Source organism: Salvia splendens, chromosome 17 (assembly GCF_004379255.2).
Source record: "Salvia splendens isolate huo1 chromosome 17, SspV2, whole genome shotgun sequence".
Classification (NCBI taxonomy): domain Eukaryota; kingdom Viridiplantae; phylum Streptophyta; class Magnoliopsida; order Lamiales; family Lamiaceae; genus Salvia; species Salvia splendens.
The window spans coordinates 6,900,963-6,926,667 of NC_056048.1; the positions used below are offsets into that span (position 1 = coordinate 6,900,963).

Sequence of the window (25,705 nt, forward strand, 5' to 3'; positions counted from 1 at the left end):
ATAAGTATCAAAGGAGAGTCATAGGATGACGCCCATGTATGAAGACACGACGCATCCGAGAATTCCTAAAGCTCACTCAACATCCATCACAACATCCCGCTCAACCTGCAAAATTTTAAAAAGAAATGCATGGCTGAGTACTTGTTGTACTCAATGGGCTCATGCCGAAAATATTTTATAACAGTTATGTCATCCATACCAGTGAACTCGAGTTTTACATATAGTTAAGAAATATCATCGAGAACACAAAAACATTTTCATAGTCTGGCCAGACAAAACAATCTCCCCATTTTCTCGTCAATCAATCAATCACATCCTCTAACCATAGTGCGACGAAAGTGTGGCCACACTATTCCCCCACGAGACCGGCCGACTAGCAAGGACGGCTCACGATCCCCTCTGTGTACAGCCTGATAGGGTTTGCGGCCCTACTCAGACCCGAATTCGTTTATCATAGCCCTATAGCCTAATGGAGCGAACTCAAACGAACTAGGCATCAAGCACAATCTCAACATCAAAACAATCATGGCATGACATAACACTTTAAACCACCCTTATAGCTCCACAATCATATTTCGAAATATAAAAGAATTTTAGTAAAAGAAAGCCCACCTCGATTGCTTACAAACACGGTTCACAACTTTATTGAAATCCATGCTCTTCGTACCCACGTACGCACAACAACCCTTATCAACATCATAACCACATAATACAACACAATCAGTCTTCCATCAATACAATTTATCATGCATGTCCTATTGTTCTCTTCATCGTTTTCTTAAATTACACATCCCAAACGTTCACCAACATAAGGAAACACCCCATAGTATACCTCAACGTATAACACATAACCACGCCATAATATACGTTCCTTAATCACACATGTATCATTTATTCACTCAAAACTTGAAAACAAGTATTATTTTAACATGACAGAAATCTGGCAGAACTGCGCGGTCGTTTTGTAAAAATCATTAAACATCCATCCGACCTCCGTTGGGGCTGAAATTTTACCACAATACAATAGACACATCAAAGATTATCCAATTAAAATTTAACATCAAAATCACATCTTTAGATTCGTCAAATAAAAAACGAAACTCACTGGACGAGAATACAAATTCTGACAAAACTGCGCAGTTAACTTCAAAAATTCATTAAAATTTCATCTTTCGTCAAAAAAGGCTGAAATATATACATAACACAGAAGACATCTCAAATATTACTCAGTTAAAAATTCGTGCCAAAATAAGATTGTTTGGTTGGTCAAACACACGTTGGAATCTACTGTCCGAACACCACAGTTTTCATGCTTCACAAATTCGAATTAGGGTTTATCTAACATTCATCCAAACAGATATATTCATGCTTCCAACACATAATCATGCTTCAGAAAGATCTCACAACCATGTTCTCATATATTCACATAGTATTCACCAACGAATCATCCACAAACTCATTCATACACATCAATAAACGCATATAAAAATACTTTCTCATGCAACCATCAATCCCAACCGATTAATTTTTAGATCTACGATTTCTACACTCACTATATGCATGAGAGGTTAAAAAACTATGGATTCAAAGGTAAGAATGAGAAGGATGAATCAAAGTATACATTTCTCTTGAAAAACAATCTGTAGAAACAACGAATGGCTCGATTCTTCAATGATTCTTGAGTTTCCAACTCCAAAACGAAGCAAGATTGGAGAATTTGTGAAGGATTGGTAGAGAAGGAGAGGGAGAAAGGGAAAAACGTGTGGGAGAGGTGAGGGAGGAGGGAAGCGTGTAGAATATGGGGGCTAGGGTTAGGTTTTCTCCCTTTTTATAGGCTAGGATTAAACCCACACTTAAAAAAAACAAATAAAAAAAATGTGAAAGAATTATAGAGGAAAAAGGAAATAGGCGTGTAGTTGAGGGAATATGGTTGTGGGATTTTTATATTAACTAATTAAATAGAGATATGGTGCAATTCAAATTTACTTGGGAAGAAAGAATCCCATAAAATAGGAAAAAAATATTTATTTCTTTAGAAAAAGGGGTGGATCGAAAATTTGGGGATTATTTCCACAAGGAAATAATTTAAATCCTAATTTAAATAGGCCATGAAAAGATTTGGCAAGATATGGTAAGATTTAATTGGATTTAATTTGGATAAATATCCCAAAACAATTAATTAAATCCAAGAATGAAAGTATTATTTCCAATGAATAGGAGGGCCGAAAATTTTAAATAAAATGGCTAGAATAATTATGCATGATCCCATTTAATTTAATTCACACATTGGAAATTTAATTACATTATTTCACACAACTCACAACAACTAATTTCACATAATTAACTCAATCACATAGAAATTAAATTTCATAAAAGCATTTCTCATTCAACAACCACATCAATAAAATAATATAAGTCACAAATTTTCGAGGTGTTACAGTGATCGAGTGAATCCAACAGGAGGTAAAATTTAAGGCTATCTTGACGAACTGACAGCTTGACTAGATAGAAGAAGGGAAGGGGAAGAATCTGAGGCTGTAGATGCTTGGATTAACCTTAAACTTGTGGGGATGGTTGCTAGGAAAAATACCATTTTATGCGTTAATGTGTTTTGTCTTTGTATGTGTGTTCGTGTCTGTTTTCTTTGTCCAAGTCCCTTTTGCGTCTAGGTCTAGGAGTCTTTTGTTTCCCGTTTTAGAGTCGGTCATTGATAACCATGCATTGAAACTTGCCTTATTTCTTTTTCTTGTCTTTCATGCTTGAGGACAAGCATGGTTTAAGTGTGAGCAGTTTGATAAGGCTCATTTCATGCATTGGTTTTTGGTGATATTACATGCTTTTTTGGGGAGATAATGTGCAAATTTGAGATTAAGTGTGCAGATATTTGCTGGGTCAAGTAGATGCTGCAAATTGACCGAGCAGATGCAAAATGAGCAGAAAATGAGTAAAAAGTGTCAAAAATCCGCTAGGTCAAAGAGAATCATCAGAAGAGCAGGTGCGTAAAAAAATCTACCGGACCCAAGACAGCACACAAATTACCCGGGGCGGGGAAAATGGAGGAGAAAAAAGTGAAGAAAGGAGCAGATTTAAAAGATCATATTTTAAGGGTACAAACGTCAAATCATGAAGAGCATACCCTAGGGATTCGAGCTTGAAGCCTTCCTATATAAAGGGGCCAACATGAATTAAGAAGGGAGCGCTTAACGCTATGGTAGTTAGGTAGGAAGTTCTCGGTAGCGCTTAACGCTACCATTCTCGTAGTTTAGGTAGGAAACTCTCATAGGCGCTTAATGCCACCGCTTTCTTAGCTTAGTTTAGTTTAGTTTAGTTGCTGATTTCTTAGCTTAGTTCAATAGTTTCGACGGTGAAATTGACGACTCCGCCTTTGGATCTCGACCTATTTCTGGTTTCATGAAGCTTTGGTGTTTATTTTCATATTGATGATGCTATTTACTCATGTTTCTTGGATGCTTTTCGCAATTGGTGGCTTAAATGCTTAGATCCATGATGTTTACATGATTTCCAGTAGTTTAGAGGTTAAGATCTAGTTATTCACGTGCTCGATTTCTGAGATCTGTTAGTTTAGGTGATGCATGCAAGGTTAATCTGTGTTTATTCCGCTTTCTACTAGACCCAGTAGTGTAGATCTGTTAGTTTAGGCTTTAATTTCATGTTTAAATTTAGATCTGAGATTGCTCTGTTTTCATGATGTTTAATGCCCTATTTTGTTTTGTATTTCCCGTTGGATTCATGAAGAAGATGAAGTTTGCTGGTAGTTAGAATCAAATCTTCTTTAGTTTGTTAGTTGCAGCTTTCTTGTGAGTAGCTATTTAGGGGAATCTGCTATGCTGCTTTTCTTACGCTCTGCTGTCTGGCTGTTTTAGGAAACTTATTTGCTTGACCCAGGAAATTTGGTGAATGATCTAAAGTTAATTTTCAGTTTCAAATCATGATTGCAATTACATTTGAAGCACCGCCAGTTCTCTGGATCCAGTAGATAGAATAGATTAGGTTTAAATTCTCAAGTCTAGTAGTTAAAACTCAGCCCTTAATGAATGCGTGGCAGCAGCCGATCACTTTTCCGATTGTGTCGTAGAAATAATCTCGAGTAGGTCCCTAGTCTCTGTGGTTCGACCCCTCTCTTGCCGCTTATACTTCGTAATATTTGTTGCAATAGTGGGAAAATTATAAATCTTGTTGAAAGGAGGAACACGTGCACACGACACACGTGCAAAAATCCCTCCCTTCAAATTTGTTAAGGGATAATTTCCCTTAACAAGATTCCGAAGTCGTGATTGCTATCGGCGGAGGAATAAAAGGTAGTCGAGGTAGTCGCGGGAGCTTTGTCCGTCGATTAAACCAAGAACAATACCGAATTGAAATAAAAGCATAAAAATAATAATTGTATTTCTAATTCAATGGAAAGAATACAATGCCTCATATTTATAAGACTACTCTGATTTAGAGAACAAGAAAATAAAGATCTTAATAATATATGGGAAATACATGCTAAATACTAAACTAAATAATAGAGATATGTGAATATATTCGTAGAGATATTCTCGTATCATAATTATCGTATCATAATTAAAGAACTATACAGAAACTTTTGCAAAATTATTTAAGCTAAAATATCTTTAAGTAGCATAGAAGTGTAGAACAATGCAAATACATTCACGACGATTGTATAAAGCATAAACGTTATCGAGTCTTGAGATTTACTTGAAGGATATCATTAATTTGATATTTTTGGGATAAGAAAATTGTTGATGGAATGGTAGGTTTGTGTTTGACATATAAACTCAAATGGCCCTCGAAGAAAGCTGGAAGCCATCATGTGCTCTTTCCGCGTCGACAACTTACATTCCTTTAACTATTCTTCTAATATAATTAAATTTTTAAATTTTTAATCAATCATTTGTGTGTAACGCTCATTATTAACGACAATTTTGTCAGAAAATAATGTAATGTACATAATTGATTAAATATTAGTTTTAGCCTCTTAGTTTGTGTTTCGTTGGCAACGAAAACACGCGCACACAGTTGCTTATCAATATGACTATATCCATATATCTTTATTTATAACAAAAAAAGTACTAGTAAACTACTTATATCATAAAAATTTTATAAGATATACTGTATAAATTTATTGGTCAATATAAGGATATGATGTATACAAGGATTAAGTCTACTCGACTAAGGGTTTCGACTCGTCTTTGAAGATTTCACGTTGGATTCCATCATACCGGTCATTAAAGTCAGGCAGAAACCGGTAACAACCTCTTGATTTCTATCTCCTTTATGCATGTGTAGCACTTAAGGGCTTAAGGACACTTTGATTAGTTCAAAAAATGTAATTGTTCTTCCATAGATATAGCATCAAAGTCTAGAGATATGTCGATATTTTTAAAGAACAGAGGTCGCATATGATATTATAGCAAAGTTAATGTACCATTCGGGTTCAGGTCAATCCGCTCAGATTGCCGGACTATTCAGGTTATGAATTTTTTGAGTTATGAATTTTCAACTATTTTGAACTATCGGGTTTCGGACTAACCCGTCATGTCAATCGGGTTAATTTTTTTTATAATATATTTACCTAATGTATATATTTCAATTAATAATTTTATATCTATAATAAATTCATACACATACAAATAATTGTTATTTTAACTTAAAATATTTAACTCAAAGAAATACTCATTTTTTAAAAATTATCATTTTCCCTAAATTATTAGTGTGGGATTTGATGGATCAGCTATGTTGGAGCTAAATCAAAGATCATTAGTGAAGAGTGTTCAGATGCTGTTAGATTAGATTAGTTTTAGGATCTTTAATCTGGGTCGTCGATTTCATTTCTGACTGGTGTGTTTGAAGTGAATGTATAAAGTGTGTTTAGAATTGTTGAGTCTTTTATTGTAGCTCAAGTTGTATCCTCTCGATTCCGCAAAAAGTCAATTAGGCCATGTTTGGTTGGCGGGAAAGTAAAGTTGGCAAGGAAAATGATTCATGGAAAAACGAATCCCGGGAATATGATTTCTAATAACTTTACTTTCCCGTGTTTGGAAAATATCAAGATTTGAAAGTATATATTTGATTTAAACACTAAACTAAAAATATACTTATCATTTTTTATTTATAAAAAATAATAAAACATATTATTTAATAAATTATTAATTACAAATGATAATAATAATATTATTTTATTTATTATTACGACGGATAGTTTAAATATGGATTATACATCATAATATATAATAATATAATAATAAATAAGATTATTATTATTATTATCATTATATTTACTTAATTTTTAATTGAATAAATTTTATAATTTAAAATTTCGCTACAATTTTATTGATAATTACTAATTTATAAATTAATAATTATTATATTATCATATAATTATAATTATATTTAATTATTTAATAAATTATTATTATTATGATAATAAAAATAAAAATAAATATTAATAATATAGTTATAATTATGATAATTTGAATTATAGTTATTTATTATCCTGAAATTAAGTATAGTTTATACTTTTAAATTATTTTTAAAACATTATAATAAATAATAACAATAATGATGATGATAATAATAATAATAATAATAAACTATACTATATTGCATTAAATATGTAAGAATCCTAAAACTGGGAAAAAGAATACCTAAGAAAAGTTAGGATTCAGAATCCTGGAAAGTTGTACTAACTTTCCTTGTTTCAGGATTTTGATTACTTCCCAGTTTGATTAAAAACGGAAACAAACACAGGATTTTAAAATTTAAGGAATCAGATTACTTTCCCAGACAGAATCCTGGCAACCAAACATGGCCTTAGAGTTTTCTTGTTTCTCAGCTCAATCTTCTTTAGTTTTTCGCATTAATTCCAACAAGTAGTAGTATAACTTTTTTAATTTATAATAATTGTAAAAAAAAATAGTACCATTACTATAACTTTGAATGGTGAATTAACGTACATTTAAACAAAATATATAATTAAGTTTTATTTATTTTTAAAAAAGTAATGAAAATAGACAAAATAATGATAACCATTTCGGCCCACTGTATAGGGCTTTGGGTTGCGGGCTATATTCAATTTATGGTCATTTACTCATTTGGGTTGTGAATTTTTTTCAGTTTATAAATTTTCAAATTTTAATTTTATAAAATTATCAGTCTATTTTTATTAAACGAGCCAAAATAAGAATAGTAGGAGTAGTGTAATTGCGAGATTAACGATTCAAAGTGGGGTGCCATTTGCCTTTTTATTTTGTTATTTTCGAATATAGGGAAATTAGAAACTGATTCAATTAGATTCGAGGCAAAATAGAGAACCGCTCAAAATTGTGCAATGTCCAAACCGCCGGAACCGCTCAACTTAACCACCGCCGCCCTCCACTGCGCCGCCCTATCCTCCCTCTCTCTTCCGCCCCCGCCACCCCCTACTTGCCCCCTCACCTCTCCCCCAGCTTCCCTCCCTTACTCCAAATTCATTCCCCATTCCCGCTTCATCGTCGATGGCTTCAAACACGCCGACCCCAATTTCTCCCTCTCTTACTTCCTCTCCCACTTCCACTCCGATCACTACACCGGCCTATCCCCGCACTGGACCACTGGAATCATCTATTGCTCAGCCACCACCGCCACGCTCCTCCACCAAATCCTCCACATTCCCCGCCAATTGATTTCCCCCCTTCCTCTCGCCCAAAAAGTACTAATCGATGGCTCCGAAGTCTACCTCGTCGACGCCAACCACTGCCCCGGCGCAGTTCAGTTCCTATTCAAGGTGCCGACCACCTCTGGCGGCGGTGATTTTAGGTATGTGCACACTGGTGATTTTAGGTATTCTAAGGAAATGAAGAACGAAAATGCGATCTCTGAATTTATTGGTGCTGATGCTGTGTTTCTGGATACGACCTATTGTAATCCGAAATTTGTATTTCCGAGTCAGGAGGAGTCGATTGATTATATTATTGGGGTGATTGAGAGGCTTAGATTTGAGAATGCGAAGAATGTGCTGTTTTTGGTTGCTACGTATGTTATTGGGAAGGAGAGGATTTTGTTGGAGATTTCTCGGAGGTGTAAGAGGAAGATTCATGTGAATGAGAGGAAGATGGCAATTTTACGCGCGTTGGAATTGGGAGAGACGGGAGTTTTTACACTGGATGAGTCTGAGAGCGATGTTCATGTCGTTGGTTGGAATGTGTTGGGCGAGACATGGCCATATTTTCGACCTAACTTCACGAAGATCGGTGAGATTATGAGTGAGAGAGGTTATTCGAAGGTTGTAGGCTTTGTTCCGACTGGGTGGACGTACGAACTCAAGCGAAATAAATTCTCAGTGAGAACTAAGGACTCATTTGAGATTCATCTAGTTCCATATAGCGAGCATTCTAACTATGATGAGCTTAGAGAGTATGTGAAGTTTTTGAAGCCAAAGCGTGTTATCCCCACAGTTGGTGCTGATGTTGAAAAAATTGACATCAAGCATGCCAATGCAATGCAAAAGCATTTTGCTGGTTTGGTTGATGAAATGGCCATCAAGCAGGAATTTTTGATGAGCTTTGCTCGTGGTGGGGCGAAGGCAGTGGATGAAGGGAAGGATATACCTTCCAGGTCTGATGATGTAATAATAGAAGAAAAAAAGGATGCCCCTTCCTCTGCATCACATTGTTGTACTGACATGGAACAGGAGAGTGACAGGAGATCTCCGTGTCCTCAACAGGAACATAAGCAAAGTGATTCAGAAGATATCAGAAAAGATTGTTTGGAGAAATCTGCACAGGATATGAAGGACTGCCTGCCCAGTTGGGTCACTCTATCTCAGATATTGGACTTACTTGAAAGTTCAGGTGGAAATGTTGTTGAAGCAGTTTCTAATTTTTATGAGCATGAAACGGAATTTCATGAACAGGTCCGTCCTGGTGTATTGGTCTCTTGTGCTTTTGATGAAGGTCCAGAAACTAAACCAGCTTCGCCCATTAAATCTATTGTCAAGACTGATCACTCGGAGACTGTTCCTCTGAGTCAGAGTTTTAAATTACCTAGTCCTAAGAGTATAAAGAAAACCGCTAATTCTCCAGGCAAAAGGAAGAGAAACCTTGATAACAAGGGTACAAAGAAAGCAAGAGTTGGTTTAACCCGGAATATTAATGATTCAAAACAGTCTACCATAACCAAATTCTTTAAAAACAAATTGCCTGTTGTCTCTGAAGAGACCAAAGTTGACGTTGAATTTAGTGATTGTTGCAATGATAAAAAAAAGTTTCCCGCTGAGGTTACTGAGTTGTACAAAGATGAGGTGGATCAGTTTATTCAGCTTGTGAATGATGGTGGTGAATCATTAAGAAGCTATGCAGCATCACTTCTTGAGAAGACCAAAGGAGACATCAATATGGCTCTGGATACATATTACAATAACCATGCTAGCACTGCCAATGACAGTAAAGAAAATTTGCTGGGTAATGATAAATTCAAAGAGTCTGAGTGTACAAGTAGAATCTCCTCCATGGAAGGTCATGCTGAACAGAGGAACACTGTTGAAATCAAGCCTGATATTATTTTCCCTAATTTATCAAAGGACAATCTTTCTGTAGATTGTGTATCTCTGCCACTTGAGCGTTATTCCCCTATTGAACATGGTTAGTTAATTTATGGTCATCTGACTGTGTAAATTATTACTGTATGTCTCATTTTTGGAGATTATTGCTTCAGTAGCACGCTATTAAAGGGTTAGAATCTTTCCAGCATGCTGGAGGAAAGGACAACCTGCTCCATACATTCATATAGCCCGTACTTTTGATTTGGTTAAAGAAGAAAAGGGCAGGAATAAAGCTATATCAATGATGTGTAACATGTTTAGGAGGTCGGTTTTCTTTTATTTGATATAAAAAATGAGTCTGTTATATGCATTTGATGCTAGTATTTAATTTTTCCCTTTCCAACTGATCGGGCTGGGCCTTATTATTTTTTATCATCCATTATACTTCATTATGTAGTTTATTGGCCCTTTCACCAGAGGATGTTCTTCCTGCTATGTATTTGTGCACAAATAGGATTGCTCCTGAGCATGAAAATACGGTAATATTATATTCAATCTTGTTTTTCATTACATTCTTTCTAGATTTTTATATAAATTTTGTACTGGAACAGTTCAATATAAATACAAGAGCTGGAAATGTAATTCCACCCGATAAAATTCTTTCTATCCTTTGTTTTATTACCTATCTAGCTGTACATGTATAGTTTATTTACATTACACATCAAATTTCTGTTCTGGAATCCTTTATTCTGTATGTGATGTTGTAGGAACTGAATATTGGTGGTGGCATTGTTGTTTCTGCCCTTGAAGAGGCTTGTGGGACTAACAAATCAAAAATAAAGAATCTTTATGATAGCCTTGGTGATCTTGGTACACAAAATATAGTTTGAATTCTTTCTCCTTATGTTGTACAATTATCTGTGGCACTGGTGGGTTGTTTTGTTGCTGAGTAACTTATATTCTATCAGGTGATGTTGCTCAGCTTTGCCGGCAAACACAATCACTACTCTCTCCTCCAGCAGCGCTTACAATCCGGCAAGTGTATTCTGTCTTACGGAAGATAAGGTATGGATATCCTAGTTATGGATTTTGTATGTAGAAAGACAACTCATTTATCTTTTGGTCCATGGCCTCAAACAATTGCATGAGAACAAGGCCAAAAATGTATTTCCATGAATCTGAGCTGTGTCTTATGTGGAGTGGTAAGGCCATGAAATATAGTATCAACTAATGTTCTTTTTTCAAGGTTTTGATGAAAAATATTGCATTTACTTATGTCATGCTAAGTTTTATGTATTCCCCTTTTTATAATGTAGTATATCTTCTACTAGTAAATACCAATATATTTCTATTATGTTAGTGGTTTTTTGTCTCTTGAAACTATTTTTAATTGATCAACCAATGGGAAACATGTCAATGTATTATTGATCTTCAGAAGTTATAGCTTTCAGATTAGTTATCATTCTCTTCATTTTCTTTCAAGTGCATGCTTACTTTGGTACCTTTGCCTGCTGTTCAGGCAAAATTTGGTTTTATAAATCCTGAATGCAAGTACTACTTTATAACAAGTACGGCACAGCTGAGAAGTGCTAAATTTTTTATGTGCTCTTTTGTTAGGCTCTAAATTGGTTTGGGCAATAACTTTTTCAATGAACTGAAAATTTTGTGTTACGATACTAGAGAGTTTTTTGTCGAATTATTTTGTATGTTAGTAATGTGTTCCATGTTCAGGCGATCGTATGAGCTATGATTTTTTCCTTTCCACTGTATTCTGTAAGCATCTTTCACCTTTACATTGAATTCATCAGTGTACAAACAGGTAGTGGCAGTACAAGCCGGAAGAAAAGCCTCATTGTGAATCTCATGTGCTCATGTAGAGAGAAGGAGATGAAATTTCTCGTCAGAACTCTGGTACGGTGAAAGTGATTATGCTAGTAATTGGATTATTTTAAACCAAAATATAAGGCTATAGAAAAAGATCATGCAGCAGTTACAGGGAAACATGAACATTTACAAAAATAAAAGAAGATATGAAAGCATTGTATCTTCCTTGAGATCTGAAATCGCCTGGCTGAAAAAGATGGTGAGAGACTCCGCTGTCTCTCAACTAAAGCTGAGAACAGAATTGAAAAATAACCTGAAAACTTTTCTTCGTACCCTCTTGTAACTTATTTTACCTCCTTGTTAGTCATTGGGTAGCGTTACACCATGGGTGCGTGTGACTTCACATTTTAACTGATGTAGGTTAGGAACTTAAGAATTGGAGCTATGATGCGAACTATTCTTCCTGCTTTAGCCCAGGCCGTTGTAATGCATTATAAAGGAACAGCTGAAAACTTGAAGGAAGACATTCAGGTTTGTTTAGTTTGAGTTTCTATGTGTGCTGTCTTACATTTGGTTTGGTATCAAGCTCTGTATTCTGTTATACTCCTTAATATCCTGCTATGTTAATTAATCAACTGTTCAATGAGTAGAATGCTGCAGTTTAGCTCATTTATCTGCTTTTCCTTGTTTTTTGATAGCGTCTCTCAAGTGCTGTAGTTGAAGCATACAACATAGTTCCGAACTTGGTAAGTTATGATTCCGTCGTCCTGCCTAACTCGTGTTGGTTGTTTTTATTATCAGTACACTCTGTTTCTGCATTGAATATGATTGGTATCTGTGAAACAGATGAAATCTTGAACTGTCCATTTATTGTCTTTAAATGAACTTTATTAGATCAGATAAGATGCCTGCATACTTTTTAGTGGAGAATGTGTGAGGTTGTTTGCAACACAGTTGAGTGAGTTATTATTCAAGCACCTCTCGTGCTTGTCTCTTCAAGGGAAGCCTTTACTCCTTTCATTGTGCGTGGATGGCTGAATGATTTTCACAGAGAAGAGATTTGCCTCTCTTTTCCTTATTATTTTCCATGTGATTAATATCTCCTTATCTGGATTTAGTTCTTTCTCTAAATCAGCTAATCTTGACACTTTTGCTGGAGTATACATAGTGGTATAGTAGTGCATATGATCTACTATATTATCTTCTCTGAAACTTGGTATTGCCTCTGAATTCATTCCAACAAAAAATGTGACTCCGTTATATTGGATGTAAGGTATTATTTATCTTATGATTGCCCTAATTATTTCGTGGAGTCCCTTGTGGCAAGGTTGTTCCTTTCAACAATTATATCTTGTTGATCGAACACAAACACATGTAGTTACTAGTACGTCTTGATAGGTACTTGTAGAGAGTTGTTCGTGATTGAGATATTATGCACTTGTTAATTCTTCTTGTTGTTTTTACAGGATTTACTCATCCCATCTCTGGTGGAAAAAGGGATCCAGTTTTCTTCATCAACCATATCAATGGTGCCTGGCATACCAATCAAGCCAATGCTTGCAAAGTATTGTGACCACTTACTTTGTGTTTGATGTAAAACTGATTATTTTATGTATGCCTCCTTATTTCATGGTATATAATCTCAGAATCAATAATGGAGTGCTGGAGGTGCTGAAAATCTTCCAAAACAGAGCATTCACATGTGAATATAAGTCAGTTCTATAGATACTTGCTATAACTATTTGCTTTCTTGAATTTTGGTTATATTAATTGCAATTTAAAAGCGGCCAGGAAATCTAGTTAGCTCTTGTAATTTATACAACTAGTACTCAGTTCCAATTCTCGCCGGCATAGTAATTCTTCAGAACTTATGAGTCTTGTTATTCCATCAGAAATGGGCTTTTTCTTTACTGAATTATGGTTTCTGGCTTAAGTATTGGGGCAATGTGAATTTGTTGAATGCGATGCTTATCGGCTTAGTCATTGTGCAAGTATTTTGGTCTAGTTAAGACCTAAGCATCAAGAGAATGTTGAAATGTTCCAAGTTTGGGATTTTCAATTTTTTCCTAAATTATATGGTATTTGCACAAGAGAGCACATTTTCCCTCTGAATAGTTCTTGGTAGCATGGCTATCTGTAATGGAGTTCAATTTAGAAATGGCTGAACATTTCATTTCCGTTGTGTTTTCTAGATATGATGGCCAGCGCGCTCAAATTCATAGATCTGCAGACGGTTCTATACGTGTCTTCTCGAGGAATGGTGATGAAACTACATCAAGATTCCCAGATTTAGTTCAGATAGTCGTCGACTCTTGTGTGCCTGCTACTGGAGCATTTATTTTGGATGCTGAGGTCAATCTTCACTCTTCCTTCTCTTTATTTTTCTGTTATTTGTTTGCATTCTGATGCAGATGCGCCTAAAATTAGCAATCTACAAATTCATTTGTTCATTGCTTGATTTCAGATTTACAGGGACCATAAGTTAGCAACACATAATTTATATTGAGTTCAGGTGGTTGCAATTGATCGAAATAATGATCGGAGGCTAATGTCATTTCAAGAGCTATCAACCAGGGAGAGAGGGAGTAAGGATTCCATGGTTGACGTAGATAAAATCAAGGTTATACAGTGTCACTATTTAAAATTTAAAACTGATCATGGAAATGATTTTGACTTGATCTGCTCAAGTAAAAAAAAAGGTTATTATATAAGTTTGTTTAACATTTTATATTATGATATGAATCTCTGCTTACAATCCAAGAGAGGTCATATATCTATGAAAATTTTACTTTGACTTTAAACACATGCGTTCCCTGCCTTATGTGTTTGGATTGAAGACTTTGGAGTTTGTATTTGAAAAATGGAAACCTGCAAATCTTTTTTATTAACTATGTAATTTTCCTTTAGTTATTGTCTTTCTTTTTCTTTTCTCTCAATTTGGTCACCTTTAATGGATAAAAGTAACCACTTTTCTGACTACTTGTTACCAAAAAAATTTATACTAAGATGAAAGCTACTAAATTCACCTTTTCGATGGAAATATGGGCATGCCATTTAGTTTCTAATAAATTTATTAGTATTGCTCACTTCAAAGTTAAAAAGGCATTATTCATATGAAGATGAGTATAAAGATCATTTAAGGGTCATATGTTTACTCGGAATACTCATTAAGTCCTCCGCTGAGAAAAGTAATCAGATTCAAGGAACAACAGATCAACTCATGAATTATTGAAAATCTAGTATACTGTGGCTCCATGTATAGCAGCTACAAAAAATATACTGGAGTATATACATCAGAACATAAAAACTAAAATTCTATATCCTAAGATAAGCAGGTCTGGCAAACTCTTTCTTACATGTTCCAGCTCTATACTATATTTGTAGGTCTGTGCTGAAGCTAGTTATTGTTGGAGGGGAGACTATTGTATCTGACCTCTTCTGTTTTCGCAGGTTGACATATGCGTTTTTGTCTTTGACATTATGTTTGCAAGTGGAGAGCAGTAAGTGTTGCTTACTGCCCTTTAACAATCTGCACCTCCACCCCAAAACTACATATACGCAAAGAGAATAAGGAAAAATAAAATTAAAAGAAGAATACATATGAAGATGATAACTAGTTTAAAGATGCATTCAACTCTCATACAGATGCTCATACCTAATGGTTGGGTTTGTGCACAACTTGCTCCTGATTTCATTTTCTTGTTTTTGTTAGAAAAATTTGTTGTGTTATTATGAAAGCATCCATTTGTAACTTCTTGCTCAATCCATACAAAATTTTAAATGCAGGTTATTGGATCGGCCCCTGCGTGTAAGGCGGAAATGTATGGAATTCCTTTTATTGATCATTTCTTACTGTTGTCCTGGATGAAATAGTGTGTGGCCTAATTTCGCATTCTCTTTGGGGAACCAGATTTGCAGGATTTATTTGGTGAAGAGAGACCAGGTTATTTCGAATATGCTAAAGAAATGACTGTAAGTTTCTCTGTTTTTTTGATGAATGAGTCAATGAGTTTACACTGTTCCTACAAAATAACCAACCTCTTTTAGATCGAATCCCAAGATGCTTTTTCAAATAATGAAGCTACAACAGATAGGATGAGCAGTTTTCTATCAGACGCCATTCACTCCTCATGTGAAGGGATCATGGTTAAATCTCTTGATGTTGATTCTGGGTATGCTCCATCAAAGCGTTCCGATGCCTGGTTGAAGGTGTTATATACGTTTGAATCTTTTTATTAGAACATTTTATTATGAAGGGGTGTGTAATGCTTTACTCCATGAGCAAATCATCCTTTCTACTTGCAGGTAAAAAGAGATTATGTTGAAGGGCTAAGTGATTCCTTGGACTTGGTACCTATAGGTGCTTGGTATGGGAATGGAAGAAAAGCAGGATGGTAAATAATACTCTCTATGAATACGATACTAAGCATCAATCTGGCAGTAATTGATCCTGTGCTGGGTGTAGTCACGATGCTAGTGTCTTTTTTACACGGCTTCCTGGGAAGAACGAGAAGAATCTTTGTTTCACGCATGTAAAACTGCATTTATGGTTTTCCAGGTTCAGTCCGTTTCAAATGGCGTGCTACAATCCCGATACTGAAGAGTTCCAGAGCGTCTGCCGGGTCATGTCAGGATTTTCAGATGCTTTTTACAAAGAGGTAAGTCGAAAAGCTAAACTCTACGAAATTGGATTATGTTGAGCCTTTGCTAAAAGTTTTTAACATTAAGCAAAGATGAAACTTTCACTGTAGTACTTGTTAGTTAAGATGGATGTCAACAGATAACTAGTTGTGACTAAATTCTGCAGATGAAAGACTTCTTCACTGGAGACAGAATTCTTTCGAAAAAGCCATCATACTATGGAACAGCAGAAACACCCGACATGTGGTTTTCTGCGGAACTCGTGTGGCAGATAAAGGGCGCAGACTTCACGGTTTCACCGGTTCATCATGCTGCCCTTGGTTTAGTCCATCCATCGCGTGGTATTTCAGTTAGATTTCCTAGATTTATTCGATCTGTCACGGACAGAAAGCCTGAAGATTGCAGCACAGCTTGTGATATAGCTGATATGTTCAGGTTGCAGACCAGAAAAATGGATGTAGGAATAAAAAAATGAGGGAGATGCAGTTGGGTAAGGGTAGGGTTCTTGTTCTTGTAAAAACTTGTACAGTATTTTTTGAGACATAGCCTTACTCCAGCTGTGATCTTTGGTAAACACACTATCGATTTTTTTTTTGCAATTATTCAGTAACTATAAAACTGAGGATGAGCAAAATAACCGAAAACTGAATATTCGACCTGAACCAAAATAAAATTTAAAATTCAGTTATGTTTTGTTCGGTTTAAATTTTTGATAAATTTTGGATTTTTGGTTCAATCCGATTTGGTTCAGATGTATAAAAATCAGAAAAATCAAATTTCTTTTGAATATACAATATGTATAATATAATATATTTAAAAATGTTTGTATTAAATTATATTAATAAATGTAATAATATTTAGATTTTATAAAGATTGCAGTTGTTTTGATGTGCTAATTGGTTGATACGATATAATTGTGTTAGTCACAGAACATTAATTTTCAGATTTTCATTTTTTTGGATATATTGTGTAATTTTAAATTTTTGGGTTTAGTTTTTTTTTCGTTTAGATTTTAGGTTTTTAGATATTTTTGGATATATTTTTGCAACTTTGGTTTTTTTGGATTAGTTTTTAGGAATTTAGATTTTAGGTTTCAGATATTTTTGGATATATTTTTGCAACTTTGGTTTTTTGGATTTGTTTTTAGGATAATTCGGTTCAATATGGTTTTAGTTTTTCAAAATTCTGGCTTTTCTATTCGATTTTGCATAAAATCGAACTGAAAAACTGAATACACACTTATATACTACTCTCTTAGTCCCACAAGAATATGCAATTTCGAATTTTGAAAAGTTTTTTTTTTCTAATGAGGTGAGACCCATTCTCCAATAACATACTTTAATTATTTTTTTTCTCTACATCTCTCTCTTACTTTACTAATTTTGTATTAAAATATGTGTCGAACTCAAAGTGCATATTATTTGGGACTAAGAGCATCCACAACCGTGCTCTTGCCAGCGGCACGGTTGTGGGCCTGGGCGGTACTATTCATGCATGCTCTCTGGCAAGAGCACAACACCCACAATTGTGCTCTTCCGCAAGGACGAGCACAATTAATTTAAAATTCAATTAAACAATAACATTTCCATAATATTAAAATTCATTTAAAAACCACAATAAATATTACAAATGACAAATAAAATTAAACATTACATAATTAAAATCCTAAAAATGAAAAATTACATAATTAAACTCCTAAAAATTAAAAATTACATAATTAAAATCCTAAAAATTAAAAAAACCACTACTCGTTGCCGAATTTCGCCCACATGTGGTTGATTAGGTCTTCTTGTAGTTGATTGTGGATTCGAGTATCGCGCATTGTGTGTCTTGTCTCGATCCTCTGGCCAACCGTCGTATGCTCGCCTCGGCGTGGGGGAGACCTCGCTGTTGAGCTTCCGGCTTCGTCCTCGTCGTAGAAGCTAGCCGCCCTCGGCCCTTCGTCGGCTATAATCATGTTGTGTAATATAATACACGTGAACATGATGTCGGCGATATTATTCACGTACCACAGCCGAGCCGGGGCCTTCACAATGTTGAATCGAGCTTGAAGGACCCCGAAGGCTCTTTCGACGTCCTTCCGCGCTGACTCTTGACGCTGCGCAAAAAGAACCCGTCTCGGGTCGTGCGGGTTGTGGAGCGTCTTCACGAACGTCGACCACCTTGGGTAGCTACCATCGGCGAGATAGTAACCCATGCGGTATGTATTTCCGTTGATGGTGAAGTCGATCGCCGGTGCTACACCATTCATCACATCATTGAAGAGTGGTGAAGAATAGAGCACGTTCAAGTCGTTGTTGGATCCGGCAACGCCGAAATATGCATGTCAAATCCATAGGCGATAGTCGGCGACCGCCTCAAGGATAAGTGTTGGGCCGCCGCCTTTGTGACCGCTTAAGTGTTGCCCCCTCCAAGCAGTCGGGCAATTCTTCCACCTCCAATGCATGCAGTCAATGCTGCCAAGCATTCCGGGAAAGCCATGGACTAATTCGTGAAGACGAAGCAACCGTTGGCAATCATCGGTGGTGGGTGCCCGAAGGAATTCATCCCCAAAAGCAGAACGAACGCCCTCGCAAAAATTCTTTAAACAAAGGATTCCAGTGGACTCACCGATATGTAAATACTCGTCGAAGATGTCGGCCGTTTGCCCAGTAGCGAGTTGTCGGATGGCACACGTACACTTCTGCAACGCCGTGATACTTTGCCGACCGGCTGCATCTACACCTGTTTGAAAGTATTCAACACGTGCGGACAATGTGTTGACAATTCGCATGAACAAGCGCTTTGACATGCGAAAACGGCGCCTGAAGTAATCTGCCGGAAACCGCGGATGGTCGGCAAAGTAGTCGGCAACGAGCCTTTCGTGGGCTCCCTCCCGGTCACGATGGATGTAGCGGCGATTTGATCTAGTGCGTTGAGGAGGATGAGCGGGGGTATTCGCCGCGACATATGCTTCGTAAGCGGCACGATGTTGTTCGTAGTATTCTTGTTCTTCGCGCTCCGCTTCCGCCATGAGATGAGTGAAATCCATTTGATGTTTTGAGTGAATGTTGAGTGTGTTGATAGTTTGTATAAGAATTATGAATGAGAGATGAATGAGAGGTGAATTGATGTGATAAATGAGTGATGAATGTGTGTATTTATAGATGATTTTGGGAAAAAAATAAAAATAAAAAAAATCAAAAAAATTCAGAAAAAACGGGAAAAAACGGCCATATTTTTGGGATTTGGAAAATATTTTTTTTTTATTTTTGAGCATTATTTAAATTAAATACCGATTTTTTTTTAAAAAATAAAAAATGTTTAAACACAACGGCTATGCCGTTGACGAATGGGAGCGCGCCACGTGTGCGTCCGCTGGCACGGACGTGCTCGATACATCGAGCAGCGTCGTGCCAGCGGCGCGAGCGTAGCGGCGGCGAATGGCGTCCGTGCCAGCGGCGCGGACGGCGGTGGCGATGGACGCCACCGCTGCGCATGCTCTAAAACAACTAAGACCCAATTAGTTTTTCAACTATTGTTTTTTGAAGTGCCTCCAACCCAATTAGTTGTTTAGTTTTTTTTGCAAGAAACAAACATAAGCCCAAAATGAAAGAAACTCCCGCCAAATTCCAAAACCGGCTATATCCGGTTGCGAAGACAGTAGGCAGTCAGTTATATAAATAGTAAAATGAGAAGCTCATAATAAAATTAGTAGTGTTGGATTTTGGGGGTAAGCAGCTCGCTCTTCCGCTTCTGATGTGAGAGTTGTGACATCCAATTCTCGCTGCGCTTGTCTTCTTCTTTCTGCGCCTTTCTCACAACGAATTCTGCTGCCCCTCCCTTCCTTGAAGTTTTCTCTGCCCGCGGCTTGATCGGCGGAGTTATTTCGCAACTCCAACTCTGCCCAATTCTCATCATCCTTGCCCCTCCGATGAGTGCGGTGAACATCACCAACGTCGCTGTGCTCGACAATCCGGCTTCCTTTTTGTCCCCTTTCCAGTTCGAAATCTCCTACGAATGCGTTACTTCTCTCAAAGACGGTAATCTTTTACCATTTTCCTTTGTAATTTTAGTGCTCACTTGAATTACATATCAATCTGCTCTATTAGCACATTTAGGGCTACTTGATTCTAGGTTATGCGTGTCGGAGTTATTCCTTTTTTTGGCGTTTTTTTTGTTGATTGATTCGCAGTATTAGTTGATTTTGATAGTGAAATTTAAACGGTTTAGCTAAGAAATGTATCGATTAAGTGATGAAGGAAAATAGTTGATTTGGGTGTTTTTAATGGTGAATTAGGGTTTATGATTGATAAGCCTTTAATAGGATTTCGACAAATATTGATGTCCTCAACTACTAGATTGGCAGAAAGAAATCGTGGAGCTTAGGTAGAAACCTGTTAGAAGGCGTGGAAAAATCTACATCATGCTAACCATTCATGGACTACATGCTTTTAGACTCTGTTTGGCTATTTAGGACCTCTCCTAGATTTCACGTAAAATTGTTTGAGACAGGATTGATGAATATTCACTCAATCATATAGGACAGGATTGAGATCATTCCAAATTCCACTGATTCAATAAATTGAAAACGATTATAATTTATTTGGTAACCCATTATCTTGTATAACCGGAAGACATTGTTCATTCTACAATGTGCTAGGCAAACAAGTTCACTAAAATGGCTTCAGACCATGAAAATGATGTTTTAGTATATTCATTTGCTTGCATGTCCATTCTATAAGAGGTTAATTCTGCAATTAGACTTAACAACTCATGATTAGTAAACAAGTGCGCCATGACTATGAGGATGGCACTTCCACCCGTATTCTGGGATGGAGCCGTTACTGACTTTAGAAACCCTCATAGTAGATAAAGGATGTAGAGAAGGAAAAAGCACGAGGGTAATGGCATTGAAGCCACCGTTCTTTCATATTCCCCTGGGAGAAGTAGCAAATAAGGATCTGATTGCTTGTTGGAAATGTATTTTAAGCCTTGCCCAAATACAATTAATTTTTCTTTTTTAAAAATACTGGTGGTTAGGTTTTTTCAGTTTTCAAGAAGATCTTTGGATCATTGACTTGACATAGATATCAAATTTTCACGATAATGTATAGTCTATAAGAAAACTATGCTGCCTATTCCAGTTTGTATTAACTAAGTGCTTTCCAGATCTGGAGTGGAAACTCATTTACGTAGGATCTGCTGAAGATGAAACTTATGACCAACTTTTGGAAAGTGTTCTTGTTGGCCCAGTCAATGTAGGAAACTATCGTTTTGTTTTGCAGGTAAAAGCTATAGTATACTTACGTATTTAAAACTTGAACTACTATGCATGCTTCTCAAGATCTTATATTCTCTTTTGATTTTTAATATCAGGCAGACCCTCCAGATCCCTCCAGAATTCGTGAGGAAGACATTATAGGTGTTACAGTTCTCTTATTGACATGCTCTTACGTGGGTCAAGAATTTCTTCGTGTGGGCTATTATGTCAATAATGACTATGGTGATGAGCAGCTCCGAGAGGAGCCTCCCCAGAAGATCATGATTGACAGGATTCAGAGAAACATATTATCTGACAAGCCAAGAGTGACCAAATTTCCCATTAATTTCAATCCGGAAAACAGTGAGAACGGAGAACAAGCACCTTCCCCTGATCACGTTGCTGAAGCAGATAAGCATGAAGAAGAGACGCTCCCCTCAACAAATAATATTTCTGATAAAGATGAGCCTAAAACATGACGCTACTAACTTCTCCAGTTCCGTGGCTTCTTTAGTCATCATGTTGTGCTGTGCTATCCTGATATCCGGCTCTCCGCATTTGACATTGTTAGTTAAATTTAGGTCTCAACTAAGTTCTGGCTACTATTTTCTGTCATTTTTGGTTCTTGCGTCAGTTAATGCCAGCTGCTGTGCTCAATACCATGCACATCTGGTTCTTATGCTTCTTACTGAAATATATTTGTTGTTTTAAAACCTTTTAAATTCTAAGGTGTTCAAGGATTTGTACAGTGTCCAGCCAGTTCAACTTGCAGCTAGGATCCTCTTTTTCTTAAATTTTATTCTTTGATTTTTTTCCCTTTTTCTAGAAGCTAAGAAGCCCATTTTTGGCTGCCTTTTTTGCCTGTTACTTAAGAGTTTTGTTATTGTGATTATTGTCATAACCTTATAAATGTAATATCAGAAAAATGTTTCAACATTACTTGATAACATGCTGTTAAGCTATGTTAAAAGAACCCCAATGTTATTGATGATTAAAGGAGACTATATATTGAACCCTGCATTCACTCTTTCTTGTAAAGCTAATGAAATTATAAAATGAACAGTTACAAACAACTTATCCATTATCCTGAATCCAAACAAAATTTATAAAAACGTAACAAAGAGGTCAAAAACTTGTTTTTAGGATATTCTTGTTGAGATTGAACTTCTGTCTATTGGAAACTGCAGTCATTTATAGAAAAATTAGCTGTCTTCAGTCCTCATTCTTACGCCTCTTCTCCCGCTTCTCTGTTGATCGTTTTGCTTTTCTAGATTCGGCATCCTGTGCTCAGGAAATCGAATCATAGTTAGTACTACTTCCGGAGAATCTAAAAACCATTCTATTGCAATAGTATTAGGGAGCTTTTCTTCACCTGTCTAGGTCTCTTCTTCTGTTTCAAATGTCCTTTGCCCTTTTTATTTGGCTTCTCTGATTTCTGTTAGGATCGTTATGTTTAGCATGTTAAATTAGGCAAAGATTGTAAAGATAAAGCACATCCATGAAGAACAGTGTACCTGTCGAGAAGCTGTAATTGGGGCATCATGCTCAGAATACGCCTCGCCCTCAATTTCTCCTCTCTCATTTAACATGAGCTTCAGCCTCCCTTCTCGAAGTAGTTTCTCAGAGCGGATGTGCTTCTGGAAACAACAAAAAGTTATGGTCTGTCAACACTAAGAGCATGTATAGGGCTCACTAAAGTCGAGCAGAACACAACACAATGTAAGATTGGGGGATGAAAGTAGAACATGATTGAGGAACAAGTTAAAGGGCTAGGATGCAAAGACATGTGAAGACAAAGCTTTCAGCTACAAAAAATCTAAGATAAACATTATAGGCTCATCTGCTAATAAGATAAGCCGCAATAAACATGCTTGCCTTGGAGATGAGATGAGCCTTTAAAGTCTCCTCTGATAAGCAGACTATCCTAGGACAAAGCCTGCATTTAAAAACTGACTTGTGTTTTAGAATACAATCTGCTGTCTCAAAGTCGGTTTCATCCTTCTTGGGACTGTCCAGAGCTATGTTAGGTAAACTGTTTCCTTCTCCACCAGAAAGACTTCCTATAATGTTTTGGCTGCCAACTTGAGCAGCGGTGTCTTCATCACTAGTAGGCAAACCTGCAAGGATCAATTCAGTTGTAGAAACAGGACGAAAGAGTTGTAGAAATCAGTGCTCTTGATTTAGAGAAAGCAACTTTCAGAAAAGAAAATGTTGAGTAACAGGTTAGCCACTTTTCAGTCGAATTTATATTGCACAATGAGATACAACTAGTGTCACTATAACATAACCACTAATGAGCAATGAGCATAACATAAGCATCAAACACATGGGTGATGGGCCGCAATAACTCTGTAGCATTAACACCACGATAATTGCTGATAATTTCAGCATTAAATAAGTCAAATGGAAAAGAACAAAAATAGGATAAACTGTCAAAATACATGAGAAGGATAAGTTTATAAGCACCACACACCAATAAACTATTCATGCCAAAAACAAGATTGGATCTAAACACTGGTTGAACCTAAATGTGCTTTTGTTAAATAATGTTCTTTACAAACTCTGGTCTATAAAAATTCAAACCTGATGAATCAAGATTAACTTCGTTGACTGAGCTGTCCTCGCTTTCATAACCTGAAGATCAAAGCAAATGCATCAAAACATATTTGCAGAAGCACGGGCTCCAACTCGAGCCTAGAACACCATATATACTGGCAGTAAGAAGAAGAGTAAAAAGTGATTAAATCAAATTTATAATAAATTAAGCAATGTTTGTTGAAGTAGTACTCATCTAACTACCAGATACTTGGTCAGTAAGGGTAAAATAACCAAAATCATACAGACTTTAAATGCTTCGAAAAGATAGCAACACAACAAAAGATCACCCACCAGAAGAAGAAGAAGCTTCTCCGCCCTCTCTCACATCATCAGCAACATTTTCTTCTGCTTCTTCTTCTACTTCTTCTTCAATATCAGTGTCGTCAGTAGCTTCTGCCTCCATTTCGGAGCCTGACGAAGACGAGGAAGATTCTGATGCAGCATCCTTATCACCATGTTCAAACCTATAGAATCGCCTTTTTATCATAATTATATCCTCTGCAGAAATGAAGAAATGAGCAGCGAGCATCAAATTAAATGTACAAGAAATCCGAGCATCAAAAGAGCAAGTACTACGACAATATCTTCTACTCAGTTGACAGCATTCTATCTACAAGCATCACATTGACAATGCCAATTCACAGCTGTTTATCAAAATTTTATACTCTCCTGCTCAACTGTTACCAAGTGCTTCCAATTCCTCTTTAACCGCAAATTTCAATCAATTTCAATTCATCACGCTTTCCTGTTTATTTTTTCATGTGGCAAACAATCAAATAGGAAAAGGAGCCGAAAATAAGATGCCTAATCATACAAAGAAACGCCTCCGCAGAGATTGCATAGAACTCACTAGTTGTCAATCCAAGTTAGCAAAATTTCCAGGAAAAAAAAAGTTCTGGTTTCCTCAGAATAACTGACATTTCCTATAAAATGCAAAATTACAAGCACATACAGATACATACAAAGAGGAGAAAGAGAGAGAGAACCGTGAAGGGCGGCGGAAAGGGCTGCTTGCTTGTGATGTTGCGGTGGGAGGAGGGTTTTGGTTTCAGCGGCACCCGCAAATGTTGAAACCTATTACACGAATGTATACTTCATTTTGACTCATGAAATTTATTTAGAACATGAAAATACACATAAATTTATTTATTTACACCCTACAAAAACGGAAAAACCATTTAGACTTTTGAAAATACAGATAAATTAAATCTTAATTTTACTTTTTTCCTTTTAGAATATGATTTTTATTAAAAATAAGGTTATTTTATACTCCCTCCGTTCCATATTAATGGTCTACTTTTGCTATTTTTATTCGTTCCCCTTAATTGTTGTCCACTTTCACTTTAACCATAAATAGTAAATAGACCTCACATTCCACTAACTCACTTCACTTACATTTTATTAAAGAACTAATATATAAAAGTGAGACCCATGTTCCACAAACTTTTCCAACCCACATTCTTAAAATCCTTCCCAAAATCAAAGTGGACAATTATTGGGAGACGGAGGGAGTAAATTTAAGGTGTCTTTTCGGATATAATTAATATAATACTTTTTGGAATAAAGTTTACTCCTATAAAGTTTGGACTTCTGGACAATAAGTGAGCAACATGATTACAAGCTCTAGGGATGAATTAAAAATTGATGACGTCAAACTCTTCTTGCAATAGCCAAGATGTCACAACCTCGGTGTAGGTATCAAGGTTCAGATCACCATATAGTCCCCTAATCAAATTTCGGTTATCACATTACACGTATACTTTAGAGATATTCTGAAAAGGGCCCTATTTAAACCATGTCGAATTGCGATACATTCCATCAATGTTGTCGACCCAGCCACTCTAAGTTCAGTCTTA

General features: G+C 36.4%; 3 protein-coding genes across 5 annotated transcripts; 2 read left to right on the forward strand and 1 right to left on the reverse strand.

The window, feature by feature from the left end:
* The first annotated feature begins 7,336 nt into the window (after positions 1 to 7,336).
* LOC121774722 (DNA ligase 6) lies at positions 7,337 to 16,608 on the forward strand. 2 transcript variants are annotated; one of them, XM_042171595.1, is made up of 19 exons: positions 7,337 to 9,644; positions 9,751 to 9,868; positions 10,002 to 10,083; positions 10,312 to 10,414; positions 10,513 to 10,609; positions 11,353 to 11,455; positions 11,789 to 11,899; positions 12,067 to 12,114; positions 12,835 to 12,932; positions 13,015 to 13,080; positions 13,561 to 13,720; positions 13,881 to 13,988; positions 14,819 to 14,868; positions 15,155 to 15,189; positions 15,279 to 15,340; positions 15,416 to 15,577; positions 15,674 to 15,762; positions 15,927 to 16,026; positions 16,176 to 16,608. In XM_042171595.1, exons 1-19 carry the CDS (start codon positions 7,355 to 7,357, stop codon positions 16,482 to 16,484), a joined length of 4,191 nt encoding a protein of 1,396 aa, XP_042027529.1. In that variant the 5' UTR covers positions 7,337 to 7,354; the 3' UTR covers positions 16,485 to 16,608. The 2 variants fall into 2 exon arrangements, with proteins under 2 accessions (XP_042027529.1, XP_042027530.1); XM_042171596.1 differs by lacking the exon at positions 13,015 to 13,080.
* Positions 16,609 to 19,718: 3,110 nt separating this feature from the next.
* On the forward strand, positions 19,719 to 22,070 carry LOC121773883 (probable histone chaperone ASF1A). The gene is made up of 3 exons (XM_042170807.1): positions 19,719 to 20,031; positions 21,161 to 21,276; positions 21,368 to 22,070. Exons 1-3 carry the CDS (start codon positions 19,923 to 19,925, stop codon positions 21,728 to 21,730), a joined length of 588 nt encoding a protein of 195 aa, XP_042026741.1. The 5' UTR covers positions 19,719 to 19,922; the 3' UTR covers positions 21,731 to 22,070.
* A 189-nt stretch (positions 22,071 to 22,259) lies between these two features.
* Positions 22,260 to 24,953, reverse strand: LOC121773882 (aspartic and glutamic acid-rich protein-like). 2 transcript variants are annotated; one of them, XM_042170806.1, is made up of 7 exons: positions 24,836 to 24,953; positions 24,141 to 24,347; positions 23,835 to 23,885; positions 23,127 to 23,368; positions 22,766 to 22,888; positions 22,624 to 22,686; positions 22,260 to 22,532 (listed from the first exon to the last, which is right to left on the reverse strand). In XM_042170806.1, exons 2-7 carry the CDS (start codon positions 24,334 to 24,336, stop codon positions 22,464 to 22,466), a joined length of 744 nt encoding a protein of 247 aa, XP_042026740.1. In that variant the 5' UTR covers positions 24,337 to 24,347; positions 24,836 to 24,953; the 3' UTR covers positions 22,260 to 22,463. The 2 variants fall into 2 exon arrangements, with proteins under 2 accessions (XP_042026740.1, XP_042026739.1); XM_042170805.1 differs by having other exon boundaries at positions 24,812 to 24,947.
* Positions 24,954 to 25,705: the final 752 nt, after the last annotated feature.